This window comes from Barbus barbus (assembly GCF_936440315.1).
Source record: "Barbus barbus genome assembly, chromosome: 33".
Taxonomy (NCBI): Eukaryota; Metazoa; Chordata; class Actinopteri; order Cypriniformes; family Cyprinidae; genus Barbus; species Barbus barbus.
In genome coordinates this window covers 17,741,409-17,756,669 of record NC_136761.1, presented here as the reverse complement: position 1 = coordinate 17,756,669, position 15,261 = coordinate 17,741,409, and the positions used below count along the sequence as shown (strand labels likewise).

General features: G+C 40.2%; 1 protein-coding gene across 3 annotated transcripts in view; it reads right to left on the bottom strand.

Moving 5' to 3' along the window:
- The window catches only part of LOC306853401 (protocadherin-19), a gene marked incomplete at both ends in the record, with an annotated part of 54,307 nt that extends 39,725 nt beyond the window's left edge, over positions 1-14,582 (bottom strand). The window contains 3 exons of one of the 3 annotated variants that reach the window (XM_079390771.1): positions 8,881-9,208; positions 10,507-10,542; positions 12,436-14,582. In XM_079390771.1, coding sequence (XP_079246897.1) covers positions 8,881-9,208; positions 10,507-10,542; positions 12,436-14,582 — 2,511 coding nt within the window. Of the gene's footprint in view, positions 1-8,880; positions 9,227-10,506; positions 10,543-12,435 lie in introns of all 3 variants that reach the window. The other 2 variants (XM_079390772.1, XM_079390773.1) reach the window with 2 other exon arrangements.
- Positions 14,583-15,261: the final 679 nt, after the last annotated feature.

The following is a 15,261-nucleotide window of genomic DNA, read 5'->3' as shown; positions in this document are numbered from 1 at the left end:
ACTGGCAGCCTGGTTGTTCTATAGCAGCTAAACCTTGTGAACCAGGGTGAGTTGTCTCAGGCACAACAAGGTCAAATCTGGTCTTAAGTCTGTCAAGTAATCATTATTAAGACACGGACAGATGAAAGAGGGTCCTGAGTCTCTCTGATGTCCCCTAATCTGTCAGCCGTGCTTGTCGGCGGTGCATTAGCCCGTCTATAAAACATGCGCAGGACCGCAGAGCTATCGGTGGCAGGAAGGGCTCACTAGTACCTGTGTTCTATCTAATGGCGAGCGATGTTTTGAAGTAACTAAATCAGCAGGGGCCATAAAATATGAAAATACCATAAAGCAAACACTGTCAGCGAGAGCCCCGAGCTATATTGTCAAGCTACCTCTCTTGCACCTTCGTATTTCAGGATGCGACATAAAAATAGACCACAATAACAATTAATCACACTCTGTTGGGAGAAGCTAAGAACCCCTGAGAGAAAACTGTCTCTCTCCATTTGTTATATGAAACACCCAAGACATAATAAACAAGAGACCAACAGAGAATAACACCCCTTCGCACACCACCCCCTCTGGCGATATTTGTGACAGATCAACTCATGCGTTCAGGGGTGTGTTTTTGTGGGTTTTTGTCACTATAACATGCTCTGTCAGTTTGCTTTAGGCTAACGATGTCTCAAAAGTTTGAGCCACCAAACGCACGTCTTTGGAGTGACCTGCACCCCCAAGGACAAATTAAATCTGTATCATTACAGTCATGGAGCAAGACTCTTCAACCCCCGTACGATTCCAGTCTCTCGTTCGCTCACATTCTTCATCGTTCTCTCTTTCGGAGCAGCTGTCTTGTCAGAATGTGGTTAGAGAGGCTGCAGCCCCTGCTGAGAGCACAGTGCCCAGAAACAGAGCAGCAAATCAGAACACACCGATCTCATTCATTAACTTTGGCTCTCTGGCTGCAGGACATCAAACGCTGGACGTGACGAGAGAGTCAAAGCAAACTTCTATTGTGTCTTGCGGAGTGGTCTCCGAAAAAAGGGTGGCTTAAAATCTTTTTGCATTTTGTGTTGCATTAGGAGTTGCATTGTGTAGACATTCAATTTCAGGGGCTTTTCACTAGCTGATGTTTATTTTGGTCTGTTGGGATTTCAAGCACTTTTGGCTCTGCGTGTCACAGGCTTTCAGGTAAAACGAAAAAGAAAAAAAAAAAAAAAACAAGAAACAACAAATTGGTGAGGTAGGCCTACTGGAATCCCATTTATGCAGGAGGCCTGAGCAATCAAAATGCAAAACAGGATCAAACCTGCCCAAACCAAAAGGAAAATTCTCACAGCATCTTGCAAATAACATCAATATATTTCTTACTAAACTTGAACTTTGTTTCCAAGATTCTTGTTGGCCCGTGTCAATGCGTTTATTTACTCGCTCTCATGTCGTTCCAAACCTGAACGAGTTTCTTTCTTTGAAGAAAAGAGGTCATGCAGGTTTGGAACGACATGAGGGCGAGTAAACGATGACCGAATTTTCCTTTTCAGATGAACTGTGCCTTTAAGACAAACAGAACTGCCAGAAGTGAGAGGGAGGAAGAGGGGGATATCGGGGTCTTTGAAAGAAAGTCGAGGGGGAATGGACGATAGCGATGATTGGAGTGGCTAAGGCCACTGGAAGGATGATCCTGGTCATAGCCCATTAGGAAAGACGTGAGCGGGTGCTACAGCTCATTACATGCTCTGCCTCCTGTTCTATGGCTGAACAATGCACAATTATGTTGGCCTGCTGTTTTCTCAGCGCTACAGCTATACAGCGGTCTGCCTGCCAACAATCTCGTTGTTCATTAAACCACCTCACCACACACTCAGCACACCCTGCCTACCTAGACAAATAACCCAGTTGCCAATAGACCCACAAAGGGGCTGGTTATTCTTGCTCTTGTAAACCCAGTGAATGCAGGAATTAATCTCAGCAGATATATGATGCAATTTCTCGTTCACTTTCTCTCAAGAAAGATTTTTTTTCCTTTCATAAATAGAAGAAAAGCAGAGGCAAGTAATAAGGAGGAGTTCTTGATATATAATTGACTCGATACATCAGAAGTTTGTATTAGACGCTGAAAAGTGAGGCAAGCGCAGATCAATACATAAACAATTACATGTTCTGATATTAATCTGGGAAAATAAAGGAGCGAAAACCAACCGAAAAAGCAATATCACACAATCTAACAAACGGCACCAGGATTTTGTAATGTATAACTTTGGAGATAAAAGAGATAGGCACTGTTATGGTAAACTTTCATTTTTAACTTTCATATATCCAATTTATGATAATGCTTGCAGTCCCTGGCACTGAAAGAACAATTTAAAGTGAAAAGAAAAGTAGAAAAACAAATTCAGTTCAGCCACTTCAAAGGGTCACTCTGTCTTCGTCTGAGATTTTAGCTTGGAAAACTTGGTATTTATAATGGCTGTTCTTTTCTTTTGTTGTCATAATGCCACACAAGCTTCCTATACCTTCTGAATGCTTTCCTACTGGGGTTAGGGAACATCCTGTTAACATCCAGAGTAACTGGCCATGGTGAACTACAAATGAATAAACTACATGTTGTGTTTAACTAAGGAACATGCTCTATAATAGCACCACCTCTGTACTTGGGCATATTTATAGCCTCCCTCTTTACAATGATTCAGACAACATAGTTTAAACTGTACTGCAAATTACTGAACGTGAAAAACAGAGAGTTAAATAGATATTCAGTTTCCCTAAAAGGTCTATCCATGTGCAGATCCCCTGATAGTTTAATTGGCAAGTAGGTATAAAAATATTTGGAAGGACATCTGCTCACACAAAACTGATAGTTTTGCACACACACATACAACCCACCAGTTTGAATTTCACCCACTAGAATTTTTTCGTATTTTCTTTTCTTTATTTGCTCATGTCTGTCCTCATGCACATACAACTTTCTACACGGTTTATCACAGTTCTTTGTGCTACACATGTAACTGTGAATATTGCACATCGGTCTGGTGGTTAAAATAAGCAAACAATGGTGCGCCTTGTCCATTATCTTCTCTATATAATTTAACAAATACACTAGTATTCTGATAAACTATGTAGAAAGTTGTCTATTCGTCATTCCCTGTGGCAATGCCTTGTGTTAGAGAATGTAGGCCGACCTTTCCCATCCTATTAATTTAACCACAGGCATTTTCAGTGCTGGCAGCTAAATCTGTGTTAATGAGAGATGAGGCTAAGAGAGAGAGAAAATCATTTATAAAGTTATTTTCCTCTCTTGTGGGTCTCAACTGTATCTGTATCTGGCCAGCTACTTTTCCATCAGAAGTCCTTTTTCACAGGTTCCATCTTGTCGCCCTGATCTAAGCGATATCACACATTATGTGTTACTTTGCAAGAATGTGAAAAAAATCTGTTCTTCTCAACTGTTTTTTGTTGCTAATTTCAAAAGTCCAAACATGAATGTGCGCAGATCTTTATATATAATAACCATTCGGTCATGCACAAAGACTGAATAGAATTGTTTGAGAAAATAACAATAACAATAAAATATGCTTTTACAACCATTCCAGATAATCAATCCAAGTGAAGATGTGTAGCTTATGTAACATGCATGATATCCACATACATCTTTTTTTAGAATGCACTCTCTCGCTCTCTCACTTTCATTCATTCATTTATGTGTTTTTAAAGGATAACTAATAAAAAAGGATAACTAACTAAACTTGAATAAATAACTTTATATTTTCAGGTACAGTAAAATATTTAATAGAGATGCCCAAACCTAAAATTTGGTTTAGAAGGTTGTACTGCACCAGTATATACAAAAATGGCATTATTTAATAATAATAATAATAAAATAATTAAATAAATGCTTTCTTATTACAGCGCTATTTTTTTCTTTTCTCCTTCCTTTCTCCCTAACTGAGGTAAATACATTGTCAGCTTTTGTCCTAAATGTTTGAGAACGGACGTTAAAGCATAAGGGTTTTTTTCATTCCAGGTGAGGCTACAAATGCCTCATCTGGAGCCTACAGTAAAACAGTTTAAAGAGAATGAGTTTGCTCGACGATATTGCTCTAATAATGTCTCACTTGAACGTCAGAGTTCAGCAAACGATTGAACATTTGTACTATAATGGAACTGTGGCCCTTTTATTAGATCCGGAAATGGTCCTGTTAGTAAGCGACTCATGAAGGCAGAATGCCAGCAGAGTCTGTGGCTTACAAATATAACCTTCTTTGAAAACTCCCATCTTCATCTGCCAGAATCCAATCAGAACGCATCGCAAGCTACTTGAGATAAGGCGTATCTCTCACTTCCTTATCCTTTTTCTTCCTGAACTATCTCTCGTACTGTCTATTTTGCTCTTTGGCACATAACATAAAAGAAAGAACGGGAAAGCTCTAGTTGATAAAAATATTTCAGGTTTAGGTGTAGTTGGCAGTCTGTGTTGTTTTTCTGCACTTCTTTTTCTTTTCTTTCTTTCTGTTTATTAATTCCTCACCTAATTGAAAGTGGCTAAATCCAAGTTCTCCATTAGAGCAAGCCCAGTTCAGTGAAGCTTTCTGAAAGCCCTTCAGGGAGGCAGCATGCTGTGGCCTATACCTTATCGTGTACGGGATTTAGAATGATTAATTGGCTTAGTCTGACGAAAGTCAGAGAAACACAAAACCCCAGCGGTTCAGTTAAGTCAAAACATTTTCAAAACCCTGAAAGGTGAAACAAATTCTTTTTAAAAAGCCATTTTGTGCTACAAAACAACGAATGATGGAGAAGAAATTAAAATTCTTGCGTGACGTTTTAGGACTGCGGGGCTACTGTAAACATGCAAACTGGGGGGAAACAATGGTAATTGCAATTAGTGGTATGCAAACAACAGATAATGTAGCTCTGGTAAATCTGAGGGTTTGGCAAACAAGAAGTTCTTCAACAAAGGTTTAATTACATTAATGTGGGCTAATGTATTCAACAGTCACTCTTCAGAAATGTCTAAACAGTAGACATAGTCCTAAGTAGCTGAAATGATTGGCAGCATATGAAACGAATGTGTATTATGTTTATGTGGCATGACTTTGCTTTGTATACACAAAGTGACATGAAAATGTGTCTCGTGCAGAGAAGCCTTATTGTGAAGCTGTAAGTGCATGATGAATATGCTACAGATTAGTTTGACACCCTGGAGAACAGGGCTAACATAACATCAATGCTTCATTATAATGAAAAGACAACTCTCGTGTATATATGTCTGTATCACTGTGGTATATAAGAGATTAATCTAAACAAATACACAGATCCTTATTGACAGGCTGATCTCAATATTAAACTGTATCTGAGTACCATATGCTAGCAGTGGGATTTATGAGCTAATTTCTTCGGTAACAGAATGCTAGCATCTGGACGAGCAGTGCTTAAATTATTGGAGAGGGGTTTTCTCAGACAGAAAATACAAATAGTAAAATAACTAGGTTTTCTTTTTCACATTCTCCTTAACACATTCAGTGCATAAAGTAGCAGGACACTTTCTCAAAGCAGATCAATACTTGGTGGAATTTTAGCTTATTATCAAAGTCACAGGTGGAGCGAAGCCTCATTTTAGTTTAAGCAGGCTGCCATGTATACTTATGCTGCAAAAATCGCTACTGATCTTGTATAATCGGCTAGAGAGCCACATCTCTATTACGGCCTGAACCTTATTTTGGAGACAACCAAAGACAGGTTAACCACATGTGTCTGACTCCTCAGAGACTGGCACCACAGAACCATCTCCAGAGAGTCAGTTTCATAAACACAGAGCTTACCTGGAGCCTTGAAATACGAATTACTGTTATCACTTTATATCTTTTACTATTGTTTATATATTAGCATTTGTAAATTAACTTTTTTTCATAAATATTTTACTAGTTCTTGTTTAAACATCTTTCATCCTCTATCATGCATGTTTTGTAGCACATTAGCATTAATAAATGACTTTACATTCATGTTTCAGGTGTCTCTGAAACATTTTAAATCCATTAGTCAAGTATTGGAGGATGAGTCAATGAATTGTAAATGTTGCATATTCTATGCTGAACATGTTATTTCTGACCTAAACTATTTTCTAGCACATCTACAATAATTAATTAATTTTCAACAAGTATACTTTCACCTAAACTACTCATCTGTTATCTTTTACCCTGTTTATTTTTCTAGGAATTATTTGTACTGCATAATTTCTCATATCATAGGAATCTGTATTATTTGTAAATCAGTGTCTGCTAAATTAAAAAATATTAATCTCAGACAATAGTTATCAGCCGTATTATGTGTCTGGTTCACTGGTGGCTGTAGATAAAAGGTGTATCTTCCACTGCATTTGTGCTGTTCATGAAAAAGCACACTATGTGCTTTTCAAAAGCATGCTATCAGTAGGATGAAAAGCTGTGCCTCCACTATCTAGATTATCAGATTAGTTTCATTATCAATAAGCCGGCAGTGTGTAATTGTAATTAAAACTATGCAATACTTCTTCTCCTGCCGGAAAAATTGGCATAGCACTCTTCAAAACATACATTTTCTGAGTATAAGCTCCAACTGAGACTGTAAAGTAAACAAACAAACCACATCTCAAAATCATGTCTCAATCACGAAAATGCTGGAAAACAGCCTTCAGGCCTTGATAGTTCAGGGCAAGGAGATACACAGTTAATCACAACTGTGTACCAAGCAGTGTGTCCTCAGCAGACCTCTGGGAAGCCCTGACTTGTAGAGTCAAACGCTTCCAAGCCCAGACTCGTAATGCATGACAGAGCCATTATCGGTCATTTAACAGCTGCAATATTTGATTGTGCCCCACATAAATGGATGCGTAATTATACTGACAACGTTTTTCATATACTGCATGTTGAATGGGAAGCCACTGTATTTTGTAAATGTCACACCAAAGGGGAAAAGAATATGGACGACTGTAGTCAGCCTGTCTTTGGCCTCTGGTGGAGAAATATGCAGAAATGTGGTCAAAGGGATGTTTGTCAATGTCAGGTGGAGCGCCGTGCATGATGAAACCAGCATACAAATAAACCCACACCTTTATCAGGCCAATCACTGGCTTATATGAAATTGGAAAATGTGCTGGGCCCAGACATCTGACATTAAGATGCATATATACACCGTCTCACTCTCTCTCCCTCTTGTTGCAGTAAAACAACAAAGCTTTGCATTAGAGTTCATTGTACTATCACACTCAATCTACAGGCTTATTCAGCCCACGCCATCCCCCCTCCGTTAATTCTTTGTCTTTTCATCAGTTGAGAAAAATAGATGTTCTTTAATCCTGCTGCTTAGGTAGTTTTATTAAAGGATTACGCTACCATGCCTAGCTACTACATTTGCTGTTACACACTGTAATTCCTTTGGTCAGCCAGCGTGCATCTTTAAGTCTTGTGTTAACCTCTGTGTAGTCTTACATACCAGTTGATGGTTTCTGTCTTAATATTCCTCCATTACCTAGTTGGATTTTAAATATCTCCGATATGACTTTGAGCATCTGGTGACAGCTTTAATATATTAGTGCTATATTAACTGCGTTTCATTGATTTCCACAGGCTTTGCAAACAATGGAGAGTGCTGGATCAGCCAATCAATGCATCGGTGCAAATTTAACATCTCATTTTGCCAGCAGTGAAACTCCATGTGTGCTCAGTCTGTTTGTGTACCACCTGATAATTCAAACAGCCATACCACTCACTACAGTTGAGTGCATAAGTTTGCATACTCCTTGCAATATAAATATAAACATAAAGTCTTAATTATTTAGTATTGCCCTTCATAATTTGTGTAAGATGCTTACACATTTACATTTATACATTTGGCAGGTGCTTTTATTTAAAGTGACTTGCACTGCATTCAAAGTACACATTTATTTTATTTTCCAAAAGTGAAACCAATCGTCATTTTCAACAGTGTACACCACCTCACTGAGGAAGCTGCACTGTCATAAGAACTAAGAATGAGTTGTGTAAATTCTGTTTTATTTATTCATAAACTGTCTGGTGAAATATTTGTAAATAATATCTGTATTTTGAGAGCTTAATCAGGGCAGTACTAAATAAATAAACAAAATACAAAATTTTCATGATCCATCTTATTTTTTTAAATGATAAATCATTCTCTTGAAGAATCTGAAAAATGTTTATCATTAAAAAATAAGATGCATTATAAAAAGTTTACTTAGTGCCTACTTTGTCATTGCATTGCCACTGCGGTCTTAAAGCAACCTGATTGGTTGATTATGTGGCTGTTGTCATTGCGATAAAGCCTGTGTGTAACTCTATTGCAAACAGATGTAACTTTGCCCTTACATTTCAGAAATCCATCACAAGCCGCTGCATGCCACCTATGGAGTTTGAGAACTTACGTGCAAATCGTTGTTTTGGCAATGATTGTTCTTAATGGTTGCACCTAAAATTACATGCAGCGCTACCGATTAGCCAGGTCAGTGCATTTGGCAGATGTTCAGGCTACAGCTCTTTTGCTCAGCATGAAACAGAGAGCAGAAACAGAGGTGGTCAAATAATCCACTTTGGCAACTGTCCAATGGCAGCTTGCTCACTTTTTTAATACACCTATCCCTAGGTTTCCAACATTGACAAATAACGCATGTGAGCACGCATATATAAGCACCATTGAAGGCTTAGTTAAAAGAAACCATACAGTATTTCCACTTTCCTATCTTGCAGTTAAAAGAACAGCAACCACAAATCACCCAAATTCCAGTAATAGTAATAGCTAACTATCAGGTTGGGTTAGCGGCCCTGCGACGGATTTCCCTCGACCCCACCCTCCCTTGCCGCTGGTAGCCATGGCAGGCTGAAGGATGGAGCAGACTGGAGCAAATCTCACCTCAGGCAGCGGCATGCCGTTGATGATGAGGTCAGGCTGCTGAGGGCCCTGCCCTGTGAAGGTATGGTGGTAGCCATGGTTGGGTGCGGCATTCCTGGAGTTCTGGTTCTCCACGTTGAGGAAGGTGCTCTCGGAGCGCCTGCAGCCCAGCGGCAGAGTCTGCTGGTGGTAGTCGAAGTAGTTGAGCGAAGAGGTGAGAGACGAGCAACTCACCACATTCATCTTGTCCGTCTCCTCCACGTCCCGCGGCACCAGCCGGATGTCGTTCTTGCTCAGCTTCTTCTTCTTGCTGGACTTCTTCTGGTTGCCGTAGGAGTACTCCGCCACCCTGCGCAGGTACAAGAAACTGAACAGACTCAATAAAGCAGTGCTCTGCATTTCTCACTGCATGCACAGCCGGCGCCAGGTCCTGGCCTGGCTCGGGCTGAGGTGCCAGACCCATATTCAATGGCGGCACAAGAGCGAGCGGCCACATTCGAGCGACCTCCGGCCGCCAATGGAGCCAGCATCCCTCATTTGTTTGCATTTCCATGCTCGGCGGCTCGATTTGTCACAAACACACATACACAATGCAAACATGCCAAACCACAGAAGCACACACAGCGACAAATGATACCAAGTGTCATTGCGAGCGTAAGTAATAATATTCAAAGGCAGGCTTTTTTTCGCTTGTGTAACAAACAAGCCCGCTGGCAGGTGGGTTGTGAATATCAATTCTCTGAGCTGTGCTCTGTGGCTACTGCTAACTTGATTTGAGGGTTTTGATTCTAATCACAGTAAATGAGAAACTTTGAGATCTTGCCCCAAAGGATGCTTGGGTTGCAATCTAAACTTAAACTTGAGCGCTCATAGGGAGAGTCGGTGCAGTAAACAATCTTTGTCTTAGCTATTCCCCACTGACCCCTCTCGCTTTTTCCCATGAGGATCATTAGATCTTATAGCCTGAAACAATCTTACACTTATTTATTTTTATGTCCTCTGAAGGGCACACATTCAACCTAACGTACGGCTTGGGCTTAATAGTTCGCTCGCTCTGCCTGCACAACACAAAGCTCCTCTTTCTGTGCTTTTCATTTGGATTCAGGCTGTGTCTCCCTGCTCCTTACTTTTTTCTGGCTCGGAAAAATGATAACGGTGCAGGACCTTATCTTTTTAGGAGGCATCTAAAAGCTTTTTTTTCTCTGTGCCAGTTAAAGCACAGAAAAAAAAGTTAGGCAGTCCAAGGCATGCTTAATAGTTGGTCAAAAAAATTTACTATTATGACATGATTGAAGGTATAGTGAGCTTGTTTCTTTCATTAAAGAATTAGTGACAAAGCAGATTGAAAATATGTGAGAAGAGACTTAATCAAGGATCTATCTATATATTATGATGTTAATTATCATAATGAACTGTATTGGATGTCGTCTGTATTGTTTTATTAAAAGCATTTGTTTTTCTTCTGTAAACTGCAACAGCACCAGGGTCTTTTATTTAACTGTGTTAATAAACACGTCTCTATGGTCTGTTTGGTCATATGTGTTTGGCTCTCGTCACAGTGAAGACAATCCAAAGAATCTCAGATGAGCCAGAAAGGAGATTCAGTGAGCACAGCTGTAGAAAACCGTATCAAGCACTCTCACGAACCCCCTGTTGGGAGAGCTGAAAGCCTCCATTAGGTTTCTATCTGGAGAGGAAAATAAATGTTAACGATAGCAATCTAAACACAGGCCATCTCTAACCATCTTCCGATCACGGCAAGGTAGATACTCGGCGTGCCTAACCATCGTGATCACGATCTAGCCTTCTTGAAAACGTTCACTTACATACGTCTCTGTTAAGATGGATCATTTACTGTATGCTGTTGCATTACAAGACAGAAATGTCAGCAACAATTTGAGGTAAAAATATGATAATAGTTTCAGGTTAAATTTGCAAAAGCAATTTATATGGAAATGTTGAGTGGTAATGTAGCAGAGGGAAATCAACACAGTGGCCAATGTTACAGATTGACAAGTATTCATACTACAGTAGATTAACAAAATAATATTCTCCCCTACACACCATGTGTCAAAGACTATTACCGTGCTATACATTTGCATGATTTACCCTTTACCAGTGTAATTATTTTTATGACAGTGTGATCATTGACAGTAACATTTGGTTGCCATGACCTTGCTATTGTATTTTGATTTAGTGACCTCTACGATCACAACCATAATATGTTGCCAAATCATAAATTAAATCTCCAAATTTGAGCAACAAGTCAATATTTTGATTAGCGCAAATTGGAGAGAGGGTCTCAATGCAGATAGTGTGTATGAGGAAAGGCCTATGCTTACCCTTCAGTCATCAAGCGATGCTTCATTTTACTTATTTTAGATGACTCTATCATTTAGCTTTATTTTTCTCTTGTGTCATTTTTAAAAAATGTCTTAATGGCAATATCACAGTAAAAATAACTAATAATAATAAATAAACCAACTCACCGAATTTACGTTTAATTAAATTTAAGCTCAGTGTATTTTTCTTCTGCCACTTTGTTTTGGTTTATGATAAAGACAGCTGAACTGAAACTTTGAAAACTCTAAATCAAATAAAAATGTCAAATTATTGTGACATTATTTGTGGTGTAAAATATTTTTGTTTTGCTTTTACAGTATATCTGATTTTTTTTATTAGTATCATATATTTATTTTAAGCGCATGTAAGGGCCTCCTCATATATATCATCGTAATTGATAAATATGTTATTTTTTGGTAATATTTCCAATAGCGTATACATAATAATCACAATGAACAAGTGTAATGATCTCCTGTTATGCTACCTTCTGTTATCAGCAATGGCACCAGCAGAGCAAGGCCCGAAGCACATGCACAGTTGAAGACACAGCGCGTGCACAGCCAAGATACACATCAAACATGCTCTCTCTTTATGTCTTAATCATCGTATGCTGACAATTGATTCATTTCCGGTAGAAGTATAATTATATGCTTGATAACTAGACCAGGGTGCGAATTATGGGAGGGTTGGTGAGGTCTGACCCAATAAGTAAGGCCTGAATGTCCACAAGTAAATATATTTAGGCCTATAGATTTTTACATTTGCCCACATTTTAATATTTTCTCTAAAACAATGTTGGGGAATTTCTGTCTGTAACTGTCGAGAGCTTGAGGCGCAATTATTGGAGGTTAGTCTGTCTCGCAACAAAAATTGTTCTTTGGCGTCCCTAACTAGCCAACTTTCAGTTGCTTAAAATGACTGAAATAAACAACCTTGTTGTTGTTGTTTTATGATATGTAAATAATCTTTGATAAAGTTATTCATGTTAAATGTGATACAACAAACAGTAGGCCTACTTATGTATGTAACATACTGTTGCAATGGTTACCACCTCAGGAGGATGCAATTTCTGTTGGAGAGCAAGTGTTTTAGCACAATACGACTTTTATGGTTAGGCCTTTTGTTGATTCTAGTTCGTTTTTGTGGTTAACCCTCTGAAGGTCAGTGAATAATTCGCACACTGAACTAGCTGTGTTTCACTTTAAACGGATGTATCAAAAATTGTTTGGGTACCTGCAGTTGTATGTTCGGATTTCCTTGTTATCCCTTTTGCACTTGACTGCCACAAATATCATTGTGACAAACAGGATGACTGCAATAGAGCCCAGGGCAATGATGAAAATTAGAGACAGGTTGACGGGTCCGATTTGCTCCTGTGCATTGAGATCAGGAGAGAGGTAAATGACTATATAGGCAGAGGCAGAGAGAGAGGTTTGGCCGTGGTCGTGCGCCACCACGGTTATTTGATAGGATGGTTTCGCATTCTCCCCAAACGTCTTTGTGGTTCGCACCTCGCCGTTTATCTGGTCTATTTCAAAGTATGCCATGTCTCCTTCTGAAATTGAATACGTTAACCTTCCGTTTTCCCCCTCATCGTAATCATCAGCTTTTATTTGTGTAACCAAATAACCAACTCCAGCATTTTTAGGAATGGACACCTCCGCGGTGCCGTTCACCAGGGGCGGGGTTGTCATCACAGGTGTGTTATCATTTACATCCAGTACAACAATGCGCACGGTGGCGTTGCTGGTCAAAGGTGGATCTCCCCCATCCTTCGCGGAGACTTTAAACTCAAAGGTCCGCGTATCTTCGTGATTAAAAGCCCTAACGCCGTATATTTCGCCGTTTGAGTTCACGGTAACGTAAGATTCCACAGACATGCCCCGCACCTCCGATTTGATGATCTCGTAGGACACGGTGCCGTTCATGCCCAGGTCAGGGTCCCTGGCGGACACCGCCAGCAGAAACGCACCTGGGACGTTATTTTCGAGGACCATGGCTTGATAGTGTGGCTTGGTGAAGTACGGGGGGTTGTCGTTTTCATCCGTTACTTTCACTGCAAAAGATTTCGAGCTTCTGAGCGGGGGGTACCCGCTGTCCTCGGCTAGAATGGTCAAATTGTACGTGTCTCTTTGCTCCCTATCCAGACGGCCATCAACAAGTAAGGTGGAGAAGCTCTCAAACTCGTTGAGTCTAAAAGGCACATTGCCCTGCAGTCTGCACTGCACTTTTCCATTCGCTCCCGAATCATTGTCTGAGACTCTCACCAGGGCTATTACATATCCGAGAGGAGCGTTTTCGCTCACCTCTACCATCTCGCTGTTTTCTGACAACAGTTTGATTTCTGGCGCGTTGTCGTTGATGTCGATTACATTAACAATCACTTTGCAGTGGGCAGGGATTGAATTTGGACCCAAGTCTTTGGCTTGTACGTCAATTTCGTGGACGGGCAATTCCTCGTGGTCCAAAACGCCATTCACTGTTATCACGCCTGTTTTGGGGTCGATTTTAAACATCTGTTTGGTCAGGTTGGACATGAAGTTTATGAATGAGTAAACCACCTCGCCATTGGTTCCTTCGTCTGGGTCCGTGGCATTCAAGTCTATGACTAAGGTGTTAATGGGAGAATTCTCCAGCACGTTTACAGTGTATACTGGCTCATCGAAAACGGGGTTGTTATCGTTCGAGTCAATGACTTTGATGTTAAGTTGCACGGTCCCAGACTTTGGGGGGTCTCCACCATCCTCCGCGGTGAGTTCAAACGTGTAACGAGACTGCGTCTCTCTGTCTAAAGTTTTTTCCACCACAAGTTCTGCGATTTTGGACCCGTCCCCCCTCGTCTTAATCTCAAGACCGAAAATATCATTAGGGGTAATTGTGTACGTCTGAATGCCGTTGCTCCCGGAGTCCGGATCGCTTGCCCCCTCTAGGGGAAATCTGGTACCGGGAGCGGCGTTTTCCGAGATTTCTATGTCAATGTGGTTGGTGGGGAAGCGGGGCGCGTTGTCGTTTACGTCGATAATCTCAATTTTAATCACGCAGATCTCCATCGAGTTCGACATCACCTCCAACGAAATAAAACACTTCTGTGACTGTCGGCAAACAGCGTCCCGATCAATTTTTTGCTTTGTAATGAGCAGTCCGGCGGGGCTCAGATTAACCCATCGCGGCTCGGAATTGGAGATAACCCGCAAATAAGGCTGTCGGTTTCCCAGTGCAAAACCCGCATTTTTTGCGTCCGCCGTCACGTTGGCTATCTTTGTGCCTGCACGCAGCTCTTCTTCCACGGTGTATTTCAAATTGTAAACGGCATCGACTCCAGTCCAGCACAAGAGAAAGCAGAAAAACATTTGGACGAAATCCATGTCCTTGGAATGCATTATACCTGTTGATGTCTGCCTTCGCACGCTCATTTGCATGATTTTTTATTAACATTTAAACTCACGTTCAGTCGGACGTACAGAAAACTCCCAATAAGTCAAAGGAGTAAGATCACAGTCTCCTCGACATCCTTTAAAATGAACGAAAATGTTTATATTTGCGATGAAATTCATCTGATTTACTGATTACGCAGTTGATAACTTCCATTTACTTTATCGAAATCTTATCAGGCCACCCATGTCTTGTATTATGTTTTGAGAAGAAAAAAAAATACGAAGAAAATTGGTGAATAATTCTTCATATAGAGAATGTGAAAACATTGTGAATGAAAAACATTGGCTTCAACATGAACATTTGCGTAATTCAGGGTAACCGAGATGTAAACCGACCATTTTGAGCCAGTGAAGAAAAAAAATCAGTAAAAATGTTGGCTAAATGTCCGCTGGAAGGTCCTCAACTTGTGAATGAATGAATGGAAGGATCCGATTCAAAAATATTTTCTCTCGTTATCATGATTCGTGACGACCACTTATTGAGTTCAAAACATCGCTCATGCCAAATCAATCCATATAACAATGTGAAGTTAGGATGTCTCCTCCTTGATCCGCATTTATGTCCATGCACATATCCAACTGAAACAACAGAGATTACAATTTCAGAAAAAAAAGAGAACAGTCC